General features: G+C 40.5%; 1 protein-coding gene across 5 annotated transcripts in view; it reads left to right on the top strand.

Annotated features, from left to right (window-relative positions):
• Positions 1-13,287, top strand: part of Fam204a (family with sequence similarity 204 member A) — a 30,457-nt gene extending 17,170 nt beyond the window's left edge. For all 5 annotated transcript variants that reach the window (XM_075974561.1, XM_075974560.1, XM_075974563.1 and 2 more), the window contains 2 exons: positions 11,922-12,028; positions 12,806-13,287. In XM_075974561.1, the coding sequence (XP_075830676.1) occupies positions 11,922-12,028; positions 12,806-12,857 (159 nt within the window). In that variant the 3' untranslated portion in view covers positions 12,858-13,287. The remainder of the gene's footprint in view (positions 1-11,921; positions 12,029-12,805) is intronic.
• Positions 13,288-18,762: the final 5,475 nt, after the last annotated feature.

The following is an 18,762-nucleotide window of genomic DNA, read 5'->3' as shown; positions in this document are numbered from 1 at the left end:
AAATAACATCCCTATATGTCAATCTATTCTACCAGTTAGTGAATGTCATCTTCAGGTTTTGACAGGGTGGTCACAGAAACAAGGAATGGTGGAGGAGAACTGCCTGTGGGCTTGGACAGGACCTCAGGGGTTAGATGCCTGCCCTGACTCTAAGGACGTCAGGGTGGGACTAGGGAAGAGTAGGATCTAGGGATGCTTTCGGGGACTGGAAACCACACAGGGCAGTAGTAGCCAACCAGTGGGTTGAACTCTAGTGGCAGCTTAGTGTGGATCAGGAATGAAACCTTTGAGGGAGCAGGTGCTAACTGACTGTATCTCTGCTGAGGAAGTCACTCACCCTGTGCTACTTGTTGACAGGTGTCTTTTGAATGGCTTGAAAGGTTCCAGGGCTGTTTTGTGTTGGTTTGGTTGCTGGTCTGGGTTTGGTGGAGAGTAGTAGTAAAACCCAAGGTCCAACTTAAGAAAACCTGCAGGACTGTAGTGTGTGGTCGCCTGCTGATTTTTAGAAATGCTGTGTCTGCCCTTCTGCACTCTACAGGATTAAGGACTCAAACTGGTACTCTTGCCTTTTTCATCCATTTTTCTTTTGGAGGACCCAGGCATTGTGGGTCTTGCCTCAGCGGACCCCTTCCATCAGTCAGCTGTATCTGACTGTGTGCCTTGCTGAGGAAGAAAAGATAGGGCAGAGCATAGTTTAGCCCTTCTGCCTGACAAAAGGGAAATCTGCAGAGAAGCGTTTGTTTCATTGCAAGTTCTGAGTTCTTTTTAGCAGGGTTAATTATTTCACTTGCTATTAAGGAAGTTGTGCAATTTGAGGCCAGGAAGATGACTTGGTAGTCATGGTGCTTACTGCACAAGTGTAGCAGCCAGAGCTTGACACAGGAATCCATGTAAAGATGGGAGGAGAGAACTAACTTTACAAATTTGTCTTCTGATCTTCACATACAGTGAATGCCCTCATACCCACACCATATACACATATAAAGAAGTTAATTAAATAAATAAATAGTGTCTACAAGTTGGCTCAGTTGGGAACCTGAGTTGTTTGATCCCTGGCACCAATGTGGTAGAAGGGGAGAAATGATGTGGGTATACACATCCACTCACAAAGAAAATTAAATTTTTTAAAAAGAAAGTTGCAAAATTTGTAAAATGTTTTTCTTTAATCCATACACTTTATTTAAATAATGCATTTATACCATTAATTTCCGTACTAGCAAAGGCATTTCCTGTTCTCTAACCCTGCATTCTATTGCAGTTTCCTTTGATCTAGAATAGTTGCTCTGTCCCTGTTTTCCAAGACCAGTTAGTACAGACCCCTCAATTGTGTTTTGTCTAGTATTTCCTCATGGTGAGTCACAGCAGTGACATGGGACCTCTCGGGCTCTCTAGAGGCACATGTTCTCTCTTTGTGCCACTTTTGATGGTTTTACTTTGATGAGGGTGATACCACTGAGTTTCTCCACTGTTTCCCCTCCGTGGTGAGTAAATACTTTATGGAGAGATAGTTTATGGCTGCATATGCTCTCTTGCTATAGTTTTGTCTAATTCGGCATTTATTGCTGGTTCTTTTTGTATAGGGAAGTTATTGTGATTGCCAAAGGACTTTAGGTCTTTAAAACAACGTTTACTTTTAGAAAGATTTTTTTGTATTTTATTATTATTATTATTTGTAAGTAGAGACTGCTCTTTCGTTTTCCAGCTGCCCAGACCTGAATAATCACACAGAAATTATATTAATATCAACATCGTTTGGCCAATGGCTCAAGTGTATTTCTAGTTAGCTCTTAAATCTTAAATTAACTCAATTCTATTCATCTGTGTATCACCATGTATCACCACAAGGCTGTGGCTTACTGGGTAAAGTTCTGGGCGTCTTTCTCCTTCAGCAGCTACATGGCGTCTCCTTGATGCCGCCTAATCTCTCTGTTTCTCTGTTCAGATTTCCTGCCTGTTTTACTCTACTAAGTCATTGGCTGAAACAGCTTTATTCATTAGCCAATAAAAGCAACACATATACAGAAGAATATCCCACATCAATTTTTTTTTCTTTTTTTTCAAGACAGGGTTTCTCTGTATAGTCTTAGCTGTCCTGGAACTAGCTCATGTAGACGGGGCTGGCCTAGAACTAAAGAGATCCCCCTGCCTCTGCCTCCCAAGTGCTGAGATTAAAGGCGTGCACCACCACTGGCTTAAGATTTTTTTTTTAAATTGCATATGTGTGTGTTCACTTGTTCATCAATACACAGTTGAGTGTAGTTGCCCAAGGAAGGCAGGAGAGGTGTCCAGATCTCCTGGAGCTGGAGTTGTTAAGTTGCCTGATGTGGGTGCTGGGAACTGAGTTGTAGTCCTCTGCATAAGCAGTAAGTGCTTTTAACTTTGAACCATCCCCTCCAGTACCACTTGACGGTATTTTCTTACATGGCAAACCAAGACTAAACTTTAGTTTCAGTGTGAGGAATTTGATTATAGATTGTTTTCTAAATCCATTTCAAATCTCACGAACCTGGACAATTTCCCGGATGGTGTGCTGGGTGTGGAAGGAGCTCCTCGTGTGTTCTGTGTGTGCTGGGTGTGGAAGGAGCTCCACGTGTGTTCTGTGTGTGCTGGGTGTGGAAGGAGCTCCACGTGTGTTCTGTGTGTGCTGGGTGTGGAAGGAGCTCCACATGTGTTCTGTGTGTGCTGGGTGTGGAAAGAGCTCCACATGTGTTCTGGGCCGGCCTTGCCCTGGTGAGCTGCCTTGCTCTGTACATGTTTGACTGCCTGAAAACCCATTCAGGGCTGCACCTCTAGTGTTTTTTTTAGAAATAGGGATTTCTTTGAGGACACTGGTATCGTAGTTTGGTTTCTTTTCATCTCGCTGTTTTAGAAGTTGGGATTTTATAATGCTGATTAGGAGTTTTATTTCGAGATCTGTCCTTTCCTGTCATACTCTATGACAAATGAGATTGCTTTAGAAATACTGTTTTTAGCACATGTGAAAATAACATTTTTCTCAATTGTCCTTTTTTTTTTACTGTGATACATATGTAAAGCTATGTTTTGGTAAATTCAAATGATTTATTTTGAGTTTAATGAATTCTAATTAAAAGAAAAACCAGTAATTTATATCCTGTATAACTGAAAGGACAGCTGGGTCATCTCTGCTGTTCTGACATGGACTCAGGAAGACTCCAGTGCTGTGCTCACGCTTTGAGCGCCCGTGAGGAATGTCCAGTCAAGAAGAGCTTTGACAGGGACTGGTGCAAGCTAGACACCGTGACGATGAGATGGGATTCTAGAAAACTATGAGTTTGGGGCAGAAACCTTTTATGAATAGAGTGTATATATGCATGGTAGGTGTCCTTTTGAAATTCAGGTAGATTGGTTTTTAATAACAGCAGCGTTTGCTTTTCTCAAGAAGCAGTGACTGGGACCTGCTGATAAAGCCTTTGCTCAGAGGCACCGACCCCAGAGTTCTTAAAGCCCTTTCCAGCCATAGGTGAAGCTCATTTTGATGTTTAACATTTAAAAGCCTGTGAAGCGAGTAGGGCAGCATCAATTTTGAGAAAAATGAAGTTAAAAGTAGAACCACGTCTGTGAATAGACCTTGAGAACAGCCCTCAAAGAGAGGGTGTCAAAATTAGGCTGTTGGTGTGCTCTCATTGTGACGCAGCAACCACATAATTTCCCAGAAACGTGTCCTTCAAATTTGTGATGACTGAGTTTGTGCAGAATCTGGTTTGGGGAAAGTGGGCAACTTAAAGTCAGTGTCTAAGCTTAGACTGTGCTATCATTTTAGGGTTTGCTGTGCAAAGCTAGACTCTTTGGAGAGTGCCCCTCCTGCTTATCTGCCTGTTCGGTGCTGTAACAGTTTCTAAGGACTTAGATGGGTGTACCAATGAAAGTGTTCCATCTTTCTCTAAACTCTTGTTTGGAGGTGTCTGGCGTTGACCTCTGACTTGGCAGAGCATTCTGCTCATCTTCCATCCTTCCTCCTTAGCTGCTGTCCTTACTGACTCATTACCTTCAGTCTAAAGAGACTGTGGAAACAAATTTGAAATTCACTGCTAAAGTCTGAATTTAATTTAGTGGGCAGCAATTGGAGTGACTGTTACATTTTGGAAAAAGGACTTTTCTCTAAACATTTTTCTGTTAGCTTGTGCAGTTAAAAACGAGCTTCACTTGGTCACAAACAGTATCTTCCCACCCTCAAATGAGTCACCTACCCTCCTTTAACTGCATATGTTCCTCATATGTACTTCAGTTCCACCTGTCCAGTGTCTGTTCTCATGAATACTCTTTTTGGGAAGAAATATCCTGAAACCAAGCTTTTAAGTTAAAATTGCTCAGATACAATGCTGAACAGCATATTCCAGTTAACCATTATACCATTATAAAAACGTATTGCTGGGACATCTAGTGCTGCTGAAGACAGGCAGATTCTTTCTGTAGTTATAAATATTGTGATTTCTGGTATGTGAAGAGTGAGTAAAAAGAGCACAGTACAGATTTTTTACACATATATATATATATATGTGTATGTATGTATACACACACATATAAAGAGTAAATGTCATGTCTTTATTCCAATCACTATTTTATGTTTATGGAAAGGAGGTGTTGCAGTTAGCAGGAGTGTGTTTGCCAACCATGAGTTTTCTCTAAAAACAGATGGTAGGTTTTACTTACAGTCATTTTGTGTGGATATCTGCAGACTTTGGCAAAATATGTTTTATCTTTTAATACTATTCTGCCTTCCAGTCCTGGTGTTTTCTTGATCGACTTCTCTTTTTAGTAGTAAGAACAGCTTAGTGCGTTTTCTTTGTGGTGTTTTACTGGTGGATTGACAGTAGGAAAGGATGGAGCACTGGGGAGGAAACGCCCTCTCAGGTAGTGGGCTGTCGCTAGGCAGCTCCACCAGCCCCTGAGGAGATGGGCACTCTCCTGGAGGCCGGATGTGCCTGCTGAGGATCGTCCAGGACTGACTGACTCCTTTATCTTTGGTCCTCTCAGTGCTTTTTAATTCGGACATTTCTCCCTGTTTTCCTCTTGTCTGCACATACTTGTGGGGTTTTAACATGGTAGTTTTAATTTTTTTAAAGACTTATTCTCCCTAACTCTTAACAAGTTGTTTGTTGCATGTCGAGGAACACGGTGCATGGATAAGCTTCTCTGACCACATGAGAGAAGGCCTGGGTGAATTCCTTTACATCTAGTTTAAAGACGTTTTCTTCCCATAAAGACCCTGCAGCTTCGAAGTCGAAGCGAGTTGGCCTCAGAAAAGTAAAATTGGTGTTTAGCGAAGGACATCCCTCTGTGGTTTCCAGGTGTGCTCATTCGAATCTCATTGCATTGTGAAGGTTTCTTTTAACCTCTGGGGTCTGGCTGGGTACTCACCTTGAATGGCTTTCCTTATGCGCTGTCTTAATTATGTTTATCTGTGCTTTTAACTAACCTTAAAAAAAGATTTCAGTTGTTACAAGTCTAATTAAAGAGACAGACAAAGCACAGTTTATACTGTAGATTTTTTTTCTGCAGTTCAATTAATCAGCATGTTTTCTCTTTTAATTAAAACCATTTTAGTAAATTAAAGCCCACAGCAAAACACATATATAATTTGTTTGTAATTAGCTCTTAATTGGTGGTAGTTGAAGCTTAGCACCCTTGGTTTCTTTCTTCATGATTGCCATTTTATTAGCAGCCAGTCATTAATTAATCTTTTTCTAATTAGCTTATAAAACTGTTGATGGCACATTATTGTAAATGTGATTTTAAGTTCAAAGCTTGTTAATAGGCTTTCTTACTTAGAAGAACAGAGATAAAGAAATTGCTGAAAACAGTACTACAGTTCTTTCAAAAAACTGTCTTTCTTATGGGGCTGTGTAAAGCATCTAACAGCTTATGGTTAATTTTTTAATGCTTTTTCCCCTTTATGAATGAAATAAATTGTTTGAATATAAATGTCAATATCCAGGAGTAATTTCAGCAATGTAATGTCTTTTTCTTCTGCTTTGGAATATTGTAATCTAGGTATAATTTGAAGTTATTAAAAATGGGCATTATGTAAACTATTTCGCTATTAAATCAGAGTGTATGGATTATATTATATGTGTATATGTGCATCTATCTTCCTAGTGTGTTTTAAATCAGTGTTGCTGGTTATGCATTGAAGTAAGCTGGCAGGACTTATAGGTATGTATACGTATGTATCTGGTTGTACATCTAGACACTAATGTGATATACAAACATAGACAAACATGTCAGCCTGTGTATGCACACACTTCAAGTTAACATTGAAACAAGATGCCAGTGATACAAAGAAAAGATCTTGTTAGAAAATTCAGTTAACGATGAGCTGTGTAGGCTGTTGTCAGAACACTGGCATCCCAGGTGTAACCATGGAGAGAAAGACCAGTGTAACATTTACTGTGGCGGATGCCACCTTAAGCTGGGGTTTGCCTGAAACCCATTAGCCTTGTTACATCCTTTCTTGAAATACAGTGGCATCCTGAGTTGTTTTTAAAAATCAATTATTGCAAAGTTTTGAAACTTAAGTTTTAAAACACAACAGAACTGACCATTGGAAATGCTTGTTCTTTGCTCTTGAACTTTGTGTGTTACTTCAACTTTGACTGTTTCTGTGCTTGTTTCTCAGAAGGCATTTTACGATGGCATGTGAGAGACACTAGAAAGGGATAGCTGACAAGGAAAAAATTAAAAATTGGATAAAAAGTAAATGAATAATGTCATATTACTAAAAAGATGAGAGGCTAATTTGTGCCGACTTTTTGCTAATTTTGTTCAAGCTTCAAAATGAGGAGCTGTCACCCGTTCTGTGTAGCGCTGATGACAGTGCCAATGATCCATGAAATAAGCTGCCGCTGGCTTTGTTCTGATAAGAATGAACAAATCTGCACAATGTTCGGCTCCCAGAATCTCATTTTCATACTTGCATGCAGGCTAAAAGAAATAAGCTGTTTGCAAGCTTGATTAATCAGACATTGGAGGGTTTTTTGTCTCTTTGATCTCTTTCGTCTCCTAGGTAACTTGCTTGACATTAATGTTGAGCTTGAGTAAAGACAATCAGGAATTGTCGGCCAAACTGATATAAAAATTAAAGACCTTAACACTTTAAGTACTCCAGTAATGGTTCCGCTTTACTTCAGAAAACATCTGTTTTCATTTAATTAAAGAACAAAAGAGAACGGCATAAATATTTTTCATAGAGACCTATTATTCTATAAAAAGTTAAAGTATGATAATTGGTATTTTTAAATAAGTGCCTTGAAAGTGTTCAAAAGGGAGGAAAACTTCATAACTCTCTTACAAGCTAGTAATTTTGAGATGACTAAAATATTTTATAAAATGGATAAGCAGTTCGTAGCTGTGCTAGATTAAGCTGTTGGAATCAGATGCTTCAAAAGATTATCAGGAAACTTTATGAGAACATTTGTAAGAGGAACTAACTTTATTTTGAAGTTTTTTTTTGAACCTGCAGTGTGTTTATAAGGATGTGCCATCGTATCTGTTTTACGACCCAATATGGTTTACACACACTGAACCTGTAAAATTGAAAGGAATTAAAAAAATGTCGTGGTGCATTTGCTTGAGGTTGTGCAGGCGCTTTTACAAATCTTCCAAGTGGCTGTAAAGATGAATGCCTCAAGGGTCCAGCCAGGGCCCTGCTTTTCCAACCAGCTAAAGCCCTTATCTTAAATCCAAGCAAAGTACCATTAATCTTTTTGAAAGACCTTTTATGGCTTTTAATATATCCCAAATTAGAACATTTTACACCCTTGGTTCCTGAAATATGGTGATAAAAAGCCTTTAGAGCTTAATTTTCCTTACCGCATGCTCCGACCAATTTGCAGTTCTTTGTGATAATGTTTAGACACCTTAATTAAAATGCAGCAAAATATTGGATGTTCTATATGGAAAATGCTGATACTTTGGCTACACATACAAGAAATCCTGTATGTATTTTTATTCATTAAAAATGTCTTCTTACATTGTGTTACTATAGTTATCTGATGACCCCGAACTGTATTTTTTTTTAATTCACTTTTTTTATTTAATATAAAAGCCATTGACCAAGCTTTTGGGATGTTTACATTGGGCAGGAAGATGCATTTTTCTTGTATAGAGGTGAAAGGGTGATTCCTGTCTGCCTGTCTTGTTTGTTGTAGAAATACAGCACAGTATCCTTTTATATTCTGAAACTCGGGTTTGACATCTCGACTGAAAAATACATTTTTTTCTCAACTACCTCTTCATGGAAGGCCTTATTATCTTTTTGTATTTCCAGATATTCTTGTTCCATTTCTTTCTCCACAGAAATAAGTGAAACATATTCACTTAAGCATTCAAAAGTCAAAAACCACTGTGGATTTTCATCATTACAAATTGTATTTTTTTTCTGTAAAAAAAAAACTTGTTTTAATGTTTATTAATTGAAGAACATTATATTTAACCTGGGCTATGGTCTAAAGCAGGTAGATACTACGTCCTTATAGGAACATTGTCTGAAAGTGCTCCTATAAACCTGGTAGTTTATTTAGTTCACAAAGTGATGGAGCCCACTCTGCAGTTTAAGAATTCTTAAAAGTTTATACTGTGTTTTGATAGTAGCCTCTGTAACTTTGCCATGAAGCTGGTGGTTCTAGGTTTGGTTTTATTTTTAGCTTTGCGGCAATTCTGGAAGCATTTCTATTTGGCTGTGGTAGGGTAGTCTGTCCATGGTGCTCCTTGGTTTGTCTGTCTTATATCTGGGGAACTCAGAGGAGAAACTTTAGTAAGTTAAAAATATAGAACTGTAATTTGACATTACAACAGTTTGGGAAAACAACTTTCACTCGTGGTAATGGTGGATAGCAAATATGGTTCACATTGTATTGTTTCTTACCCAAGGGAGAGGGATGAGTTTAAATATAATAAAAAGTAGCTGAGAGGTAAATTGGACTTTGACCTGAGGGAGTTGGTAAACTGTATCATGCATCATTCTTTTATTTAGTTTGTATTAAATGGAATGGAATCAGCAGAGAAATACAGATATTCAGGGAATGAAGCAGGAAAGAGATTAAGTCATCCATGTGAATCTTGGCATCTTTCTGTACATCTTAAACTTAGGTTACAAGCTGCTCTTTGTGACAGAAGATAGCTTCTTAGGTCCACTTAATGCTCCCCATGTGTCCAGTTTTGCCCCCACACTGCCCACTCTCCTTGCATTTAGCTGCACCTTTGTGATTAACTCTGATGAGAAACGCCTGTGCTACTTTATGAGCCCCTAAGAGACCCTCCAGGTCTGCCACATAAGGAGATACGAGATGTATGTTCTCAGAGTTAAACTGAAACAAAAAGTCATTGATATTTAGGGATTTGTTTGACACTCCACTAACCTGAGCAGCAGGTTCTAACTTAATTTCTTTTCATTTATGACAGATTTTCAGTGGATGGGAATTCCATCTTAGTGGAAAGTGATGCCACCACACTTTCTCTGAGCTTCTTGCTGAAGTGTAGTGATGCTCAGCCTCATGATTAGTCTGTTTAAATCTCAGTCTCCCCCCCCCCGTGTGTGTGTGTGTGTGTGTGTGTGTGTGTGTGTGTGTGTGTGTGTGTGTGCGCATACATATATACTATGGATGGTTTGGGTGTAAAGAGAGAGTCATCTCTTTTTTGAGACAAGGTGTCTTGTGTCATGGTCCTCTGCCCTGCCCTGCCCTGCCCTGCCCTGCCCTGCCCTGCCCTGCCCTGCCCTGCCCTGCCCTGCCCAGCTTCTGGGGATTCTCCTGCCTCTGCCTCCCATATTCCTCATACAAATTAGAATTACAGATGCGTTTGCTATCATACCTGGATTTATGATGGGGGAGGTGTCCAGGTATTCGAATTCATGTCCTTACACTTGTATGACAAATATTTTATCTATGGAACCGTCTCCCTGCCTAGTTCTTTGCCTTTTTGTGGGGGCCCAGTGTGAGAGCCCTATGTGGTTTAGTGCTGTGTCTCCAGTGGCTGGCAGGAGCAAGCGCCTGTGCCTTCATAGAGGTTAGGAGTAAATGTTCTTATACAGTTGTACAGCTAGCATTGGTTTGGATTTTGAGAAGATATTGAGGTTACTTTGCCTTCTTAAATTTATGTGGGATTTCCCTCTGTATGCTGTGAATACCACTGGTTAATAAAGAAACTGTTTTGAGCCTATAGCAGAGCAGGGCAGAACAGAGCTAGGCCGGGAAAACTAAACTGAATGCTGGGAGAAGGAAGCCATGGAGCTGACGCCAGAGACATATGCCAAAACCTTGCCGATAGGTCACAGCCAGTTATACACAGATTAATAGAGATGGGTTACTTTAGGATATGAGTTAGCCAGAAATATGCTTAAGCTATTGGCCAAACAGTATTGCAAATAATATGGTTTCTGTGTAATTATTTCGGGGGTCTGGGCGGCCAGGGAACGAACAAGCAGCCTCCTACAACATCAAGTGGATATTCGGATCCTGCTTGGTCCTTTTCATGGCTGTAATGCTGGTAACCATGTCAACACCTTAGTGTGACTGTTACCTTTCTTCCATTGAGAGAGAAAAGAGAATGTGTGTTTCCTTTTTGCACTGAAAAGCCAGGTCTGTTTGTCTCAAGTTTGTAAATTCCAGAGATCTTGATTACCCCTTTTCTGTTTTCCCCAAGAACATCTGAGAGATGTGTCAAGCATTACAGACTTCATCTGCCTAAGTTTACTTCTTGCGCTTGAACTCTTCACTTCCAACCATGCCTTACTAGACTCCCAGCCAGGCAGTTCTCTAAAACTCAGATTTTGATAGGCTAATTTGAATGGCTTCCTGTGTTTCTTCTCCGCAAGTCTGCCTGTCTCCTAATATGTGCTTAGTTGGATGAAGGAATAGGAATGCCAAGAAACATCAGAAAGATCGAAAGCCTTCATTGATTTAAAGCTTCCTTTGTTTTTGAGGCAGAGTCTAGCTATGCAACCCTGCCTGAGCGGCCTGGTGTTGATTATTGCAGCACAGCTTTACTTCCTTGGGCGGCGTCCCTTTGCCTGGGATTCCAGGTGTATCCCACTATCCCACCTGCCCTTACCTTGATTCTTCATGGATCTGAGTCATGCATATGGATGCATAGTTTACATACCCCCTGAAAGTCGCATACTGGCATTGCTGCTCTGGAGATGCTTCCTGGGAAATACTTTGCAGTGTAGCAAGTGCTAGAGAAATACAGAGGCAAGAACTTAACAGGCTGAGCTAGAGAAGACATCTGGATTGGGGTTCACGTTAAATGAATCTTTTAGGGCCAGCAGTTAGCAGTCAGGGAAGCATGAACAGGGCTGCTGCCCAGGACACAGCTAGGTCCTGGAGTTCAGCTTCTTTACTTTCTGACTCCCCTTATATTCTTTTCTCTCTCAGAGATTTAAAAGCTGTTACCCATCATGCAGAGTGCATTTATGAAGTAGTAATTAGCTTCCCCATGTTTCATTAATCCCATCTGTGGCTGCCAATCAGAGCTTCTGATCAGCATGAGATAACTGGTGTGACCATACTGAGTTGCTGTAATTCTAGCCCAGAGCAAAGAAAGTTGATGTCTCTGTCAGTCTGTTCGCAGCCTTATCAGGGAAAATTCCTGTTCAGCCTACAGAATTGCTGGAATAGCTTGAAGGGCCTCATTACTACCTTTGTGGACCCTCAAAGGGTCCGAGTTTGGGAAGGATTTCATCCAGGGGATGGATGGTGCAACTGGAGTAGAGGACGTGAGTGGTGAAGGGCAGGGGAAGCCATGTCTGTGTGTTGGTTATGCTTTGTCAGGGGCCCAAGTGTAGCATTTCTTCTTTTCAGTCACAGCTCTTGAACTATGTGTGCCCAAGTTTTTGTACTAATTCCTACATTAGTTAGGATATTTCTTTTTACATTTTTCCCCCTTTTTTCTTCCATAATTCTTAGCTTGGTGTAAAAATTGCCAAAGCAATTGCCTGCCACAAGTTTGTTAAAGCCAAAAAGGAGGTTGAAAACTCACAGGCTGCTCGAAAGAAGAAGAAACTGGCGTGGGGGTAAGTTCACTTTGTCCTGGGTGGATCAGATGGCTCAGCTGTTAGGAAGACTAGGGTTCAATTCCAAGCACACACATCGTGACTCAATAACTGTGCAATTCAAGGGATTTGAGGCTCTCTTCTGGTTTCTGGGGACCAGGCATGCATATGGTACACAGACATACATGCAGGCAGAACACTCAGACATGCAACATATAATAATGTTTAAAAATTGAAGGAAAAAAAGTCATGGTTCTATTTACTTGGTAGGAATTGCCGAAAGTCTGCTTATTCATTGAACCCGGTTTGTTGTATGTGTCAGTAGAATGAGTGTGCGGTTATTACGGGGAGGGATCTCCTCAGCCTGTGGGGTTATAGCGGGGAGGGATCTCCTCAGACTGTGGGGTTATAGCGGGGAGGGATCTCCTCAGCCTGTGGGGTTATAGCAGGGAGGGATCTCCCCAGACTGTGCGGTTATTACAAGGAGGGATCTCCTCAGCCTGTGGGGTTATAGCGGGGAGGGATCTCCCCACCTGTGCAGTTATTACGGGGAGGGATCTTCCCAGCCTGTGGGGTTATAGCAGGGAGGGATCTTCCCAGCCTGTGGGGTTATAGCGGGGAGGGATCTCCTCAGCCTGTGGGGTTATTACGGGGAGGGCTCTCCTCAGCCTGTGGGGTTATTACGGGGAGGGCTCTCCTCAGCCTGTGGTAGTTGTGAAGTTGCAGTGCTTTGGTCACTTACCAAACAAGTTATTTTATTTTAGAAATAAATTGAGATTTTTATGCTCCTCGTTTTAGGTTTGAAGCAAAGAAGAGATGGGAAACTAAAAGCAACATGGGATATATGTAGCCTCGCAGAGTTCTTCAGGATGTTCATTGAGAGACTGACTGGCCTGCTTCATTTACCAAAAATATTTTCCTGCTTAGGTTTAAAATGTCAGAAAATTGATAAGGGTAGAAAAAAATAAGCCTAAAACTTGGGAGCTGATTATAAATTCTTTTCATTCTTTTTTCTAGAAAGTTTGTAAAGGAAATAAGCATTTTTATATTTGTGTAAGAAATTTTAAGCATATGTACAAGATGGGAAGAGTTTTATTTATTTGTATAAACCTACAGTTTAAAATCAATTTTGTGTTTCTTCTGTTAGGTCTAGCATAGCCTATGAGGTCCTTGTACTTATCTATTCTTAACATGACTGTACTTTTTCTAGAATTGTGTTTTTCAGATTGGCTTTTGTTTATAATAGATTAGTCATAAATATAAAAATTCTCAGTTGTTAATGACTTTACCAGTGTCTTTAATTACTTCAATGTTATAAGAATAATTATTGATTCTTTATGGAGGCAGTAGAATTCATATTTTGTAGTCACATAGTAAAAGCAATTGATTAATTTTTGTGTAATGTCAGTGGGCATAATTACAGTAAAATGGTAAAAGCAACACATAGACAGAAGGACCTCCCACTCCAGTAAAAAGTGGACATAACATCTCTGGAGAATGATTTCAGCTTTGCCTAGAAAATATCTTTCTAACTATTTCTCAACCATGTCATTCTTTAAATTGTGATTGTTGTTTGAAAAGGAAATGGTCCAATTGTGCTAGACAGGTTGTATCCTGGGTTGTAACCCATGATATCACAACTCTGGATGTCTAACAGCTCATTTGTTGTTACCTCTTCCTCTGCCACTTGAAAGATGAAATGAGTTAATGAGGCTAAAGAGAGAACTAATACCTGGGAGTCATTGTCCTTAGGCATGTGTTTTACAGTCCTAATGGAAATCAGTCATTTGATAACTGGCAAGACTAAATGTGGACACTGTAAAAACTTAGTCATGATTTTAGTTATATTATTTTTAGATTTAAAGCAATAACAATTTCATTAACTTATGGCGATATGTAAGTTTTCTTTATATAAAGAATTAGTGAATAATTTGTTGCTCATTAAGAGGCCAGATGTTGCCGAGTGGTGGTGGCACACACTTTTAATCCCAGTACTCAGGAGGCAGAGGCAGGTGGATCTCTGTGAGTTTGAGGCCAGCCTGGTCTACAGAGTGAGTTCCAGGACTGCCAAGGGTACACAAAGAAACCCTGTCTAAACAACAATAATAATAATAATAATAAAACCCAAATGTCAAATCTTGTTTCCATTTAGTTGAGAACTGAGATCTAGGAGATTGGATATCCACCGACTTGTCTTCATACTTTTGAAAGGTGTCCATTTATAAATGTTCCTGAGTACTGTGTACTCCGAGTGAGTGAATGTATGCTTCACAGTGCAGGAATGTTTCCCCCGAAGTTCCTCATGTGGCTGGTTTCTTATGTAAGGTCCTCAGAACATGCGTTCTCCTTGGGCGTCCACCTTGTTTTCTTTGTCGTTACGTTCACTAAGGCTAGTACTTTAGCCAGCACTTTCCCCCCTCTCAGACCTTGGTGGAGTTTTTAGTCAGGATCAGATCGTGGAGCCTCCGACTCCTCCTCCGTCTAATCAGCAAGGCCCTGCTCACCCACACCAGTGCCAGCCGTTTGCCTCTGCTTTTCAAGATTTATTTATTCCCCTTTTATATGTATGGAGTGTTCTGCCTGCATGTATGTCTGTACCGTGTGCTTGTCTGATACCTGTGGAAGCCAAAAAAGAGGCATCATATCCCCTAGGATATGTAGATATTCGCGAGATACTATGTGGATGCTCGGATCCTTTGGAAGAGCAGCCAGTGCTCTTACAGCTGGAGCTTCACTGAGGGAAGGTGGTCAGAGAAGAGCGCTCAGTTCCCTACTTGTGTGGATGTGGATTGTGGGTGCACTGCTGTGGGTAGAGGGTAGGAAGGAGAGGTTGGGTGAGAAAGCAGCACACTGCTTTTTCTGTATCTGCTCGTCTCTTATTTGGAATTAGTTTTATTTGGGATGAGCTTTAATTTAACTTATTCCTTAGAACAGTAAAATGACAGCATTATTCCTAGAGTATCGGTGTTGCCCAAGGCATGTATGTAGTCAGGGCTACACTGAAATAAGGGTTCTTTGTGGATCAGTAATAACTATGGTTCCTGAAGCTTCAACTTGTTCATTTACTACCTCCAGAATGCTTGAATTAGATTAGTAATGTGATTGTCAGTTCCTGCTGAGTGAGATTAATATGTTTTAGACCATTGGTATGGCATTAATGTTACATGATTTATTGTCTAAGTACTTCAGGTCAGAACAACTTACTGAGGAACAGTAATTTTCAGCTTTTACTGCACTGGTTTTGAGAAGTGAAGTTGGTAGTGCATTCTTGTTTAGGAGCCCTCGGGATGTTTCTCATTTCAGCAGAACATTCTATTTCTTTCACCAAAGGGAGAGTTTGAATATGTAATCTCAAGCTGGCTATAATTAGTTCTGATGACAGTTAAATACCTCAGCCAAGACTGTAAATCAGCAGTTAAACTCTGATTTTTGCAGCTGATCATAAATCTCAAGCACTGTATTTTGGGGCAGGCAGATAAAGGAGGGGCAGACCTCAGACAGAGATAGAATGTCATTGGAACATTTGGTTACAGCTGTAAACCTCACACTTCAAATCTCATATGGCTTACACCTTTTGTCTAAACTATCTTTGAAGTCCTTTAGTAACTTAGGTTATTAACAGCCAGTGAGAAAGTTGAATCTTCCGTGTGTGTGCGTATGTGTGGTGTGCGCGGGTGGGTGGGTGGGTGGGGGTGTGCGTGGGTGGGTGTCGGTGGGTGGGGGGTGCTAGTGCAACACTCCCCTTGTTTGAGTTGGGACCTCATCCAGCCTGGAGTGAGACAGGAGCCCATCAAGGTTTGTCCTTGTCTCTGCAGCCCTGGCTCTGGGGTTACAGACCTGTCTGCGGCCATCCTTGTTTTTTACATGAGTTTTGGGGATCCAATCTCAGGTCCTGCTGTTCAACAAGTTCTGTTATCCACCAAGTCATCTCCCCATGATTTTGTTAGGGAAAGATTAATGCTATGTATTTGGAAATATATATCTTAATAACTAAATACATTATACAAGGCTGAGTTTTCAATCAGATGGTAATTTTTAATCAATAATAAAGTTTGGGAAAATGAATTGATGTTATGTCCAGTCCCATTTTGAAATGTGGTCATCAAATTCAGATGCAATGCAAGTTTTTTTTGTGTGTTGGCAAAGTTTGCTTTTATTTTTAGTCTTTGGCAGGGGCAAAAACACTTTGCATATCAATTTAATATTTTTTAAAGCTGTTTATTCATTGGCTTAAATTTACACTCTACTAGAGTCTTAGCTCTAACTTTCATAAAATAAATAGCAGTATTTAGACAGAATGTACATATGAACATCTTTTTCCAAAAGCAAATGTAGATTTGTGGCATCAGAGCCTTCTAACCTGGTCATAGACCTGACAGGACACTGTACAGCTGGGAGCTTTCTGAACTCAGGGCAGCATATTTTATGGCTTTTCCCCACTCACTGTGTATATATGTGTGTGGTGTGTATTTGTGTGTATGTGTGTGTGCACGCGTGTATTCAGCTCAGCTAGTCAGCTTGACCTTTGTCTACTTTATGAGTTCTAGGATTACAGAGGCTATCATGGCTGTCTAACTTTTACATGCATTCTCGGGATTTGAACTCCAGGCCTCTCTCTAACTTGCAGCACTGAGCCATCTCCTCAGGTCACTTGAATTAATCAGAACACGTCTTTATTTTCAAACTTTAACCTTATGCTAACAAGCTCAGTGTGCTCTTAAGTTTCAGTAACATATTGAGACATTTAAATTAATGTGTATGTGTACCTTTAAAGAATATTTTTGTTCTTTGACAGTTATATATATATATATATATATATAAAACATATCTTGATCACATCCACCCCAACTCTCATTCGCCAACATGTTCCCTCACATTTACATAATTAAATGTGATGATGATGATGATGACGATAACCTACTGAGTCTTATTAGTGCTGCCTGCATACATATGGGTGTGATTAGTTCCACCAGAGCTGGGGAAACCTACAAATGATCGCTACTCCGAAAAATGTCCTCATCCAACAGCCAACCCCTGCCAGTACCTCTTCAGCTAGGCGTGGGTCTTCATGAATTCTTCCCATCTGTGTTGGAATGTTAACTGGCTTGATCCTGTGCATGCCTCGTGGGTTCATATGCACACTGGCCTTCAAGTCTAGAAGATAGCATGTACAGCGTTCCTTCCCATCCCCTGACTGTTTCACCTCCATCTTCTATAACATTTTCATTGAGCCTTGAGCATATATGTTCTTTACCATAAGATACTAAAGTAAACTAAGCATCTTCCACCTTGGCGATTGAGTACTCTGTAGGCTTTGATAAATATGCAGAGGTACAGTCTTTCGTGTGTATTTGTTTTGTTTCTCCATACTGCCCTCCTTGAAAGGAGAATTTCCTCACGTCTCACATACTCAGCAGACTGACTGGGGAAGGGACCCTTGACCTCAGTGAAGAACGACTGTGGCAGATTGTGGTGGCCATAAAGAAACTTGGGAATCATTGCTCTTTGCTTTGGGGTTGGGATAAAGTAGTTGCCTCTGTGGCATCTGTCCTTTGCGTCTGCTCACTGGTGAATGTTCTGTGGGTGGTTGTTGCTGTCGCCAGGGTCTTCAACCACAGCAGTGCCCTCTGAGTAGCTTCTTGCCTTTCTGGCTTTGGTGAATCTGATCTTTGGAACCCAGCTATTGGCTCTGGTGGGACAATTTATGAAATGCCACAGAGTACCTTATGTTTTCAGGTCTGCTTGTAAAATTAAGAATTAACTGAGACATAATTATATATTATTGATATTAGTAATCCCATTTTAAATTCAAGAAAAAGCAATAAAATTTTCCATGTGAGAGGCATTTTCGAACATTGGGTGTTTAGTATGTGTCTTTTACATTCAGATCAGACTTTTTAGGGTAATAATATTCAGGAAAGAAAGGGAAGGGTTGGGCAGTGCTTCCCCTCCTAGTAAATGCTCCTGTGCCAGGTTTCTCCCTGTGTATGGTGCCACCTGAGCACCTCCTGAGTTTTGGGCCACCTCTTGTTAAATTGCTGTGAGGGGCTTGCTTAGTTACAGGCATGGAATGAGGTAATCCTTTCCCACCTCTCATTCCTGAAGGGTGTGTCTGTCCAGTTATTACTTGTTCATTGAACCTGGAGCTTTAGAAACCAACGACAGTACAAGCTGTAATTATTGATGTCTGTTTCATTTCATCTGTAAGCTCTGGCATTTGATCAAGAAGTTAATATATCACTTTATCTCCAGGCTAAATGTCTCAGCTCTCGAGGTTTTATTATTTGATGGATAGTATACCATTGTATTTATTTGTAAGGTGGATGATACTAGAAGTGATTGTGGATGTCACAGGGAGTGGTGAAACAGTGAAGCTTGAGTTCCTTTGGATTCCTACCCTGGTAATATCTGAGAAACAGTTCTTGAACACCTCCTCTCTTTTCCCTCTGAAGTGATTCTGGTACACGCGAAGATGAGTTAATGCAATCTAATAGAGAACACTATAGACTAAATCTTAGACATTGCATGGTTGTTAGTGACTCAGCAGCTTTGCCGAACACAGAAAATAATCCATATGTGGTACCTTAAGTAATCCAGGCCTGCAGGTTGTAGTTACTGGTTATCCATCACATGTATTCATGAGGTGAAGGCAAGAGGATTTGAAAATCAAGTTTATCCTTTGCTATGTGATGAGTTCAAACTATCTGCTCGGGGTACATGAAACCCTGTCTTTAAGTTACGGTGTGAATGAAGAC

The sequence above is a fragment of the Microtus pennsylvanicus genome, chromosome 5 (genome assembly GCF_037038515.1).
Source record: "Microtus pennsylvanicus isolate mMicPen1 chromosome 5, mMicPen1.hap1, whole genome shotgun sequence".
NCBI lineage: Eukaryota > Metazoa > Chordata > Mammalia > Rodentia > Cricetidae > Microtus > Microtus pennsylvanicus.
The sequence above is the reverse complement of the archived record's forward strand: the minus strand, read 5'-3'. Positions and strand labels throughout refer to the sequence as shown.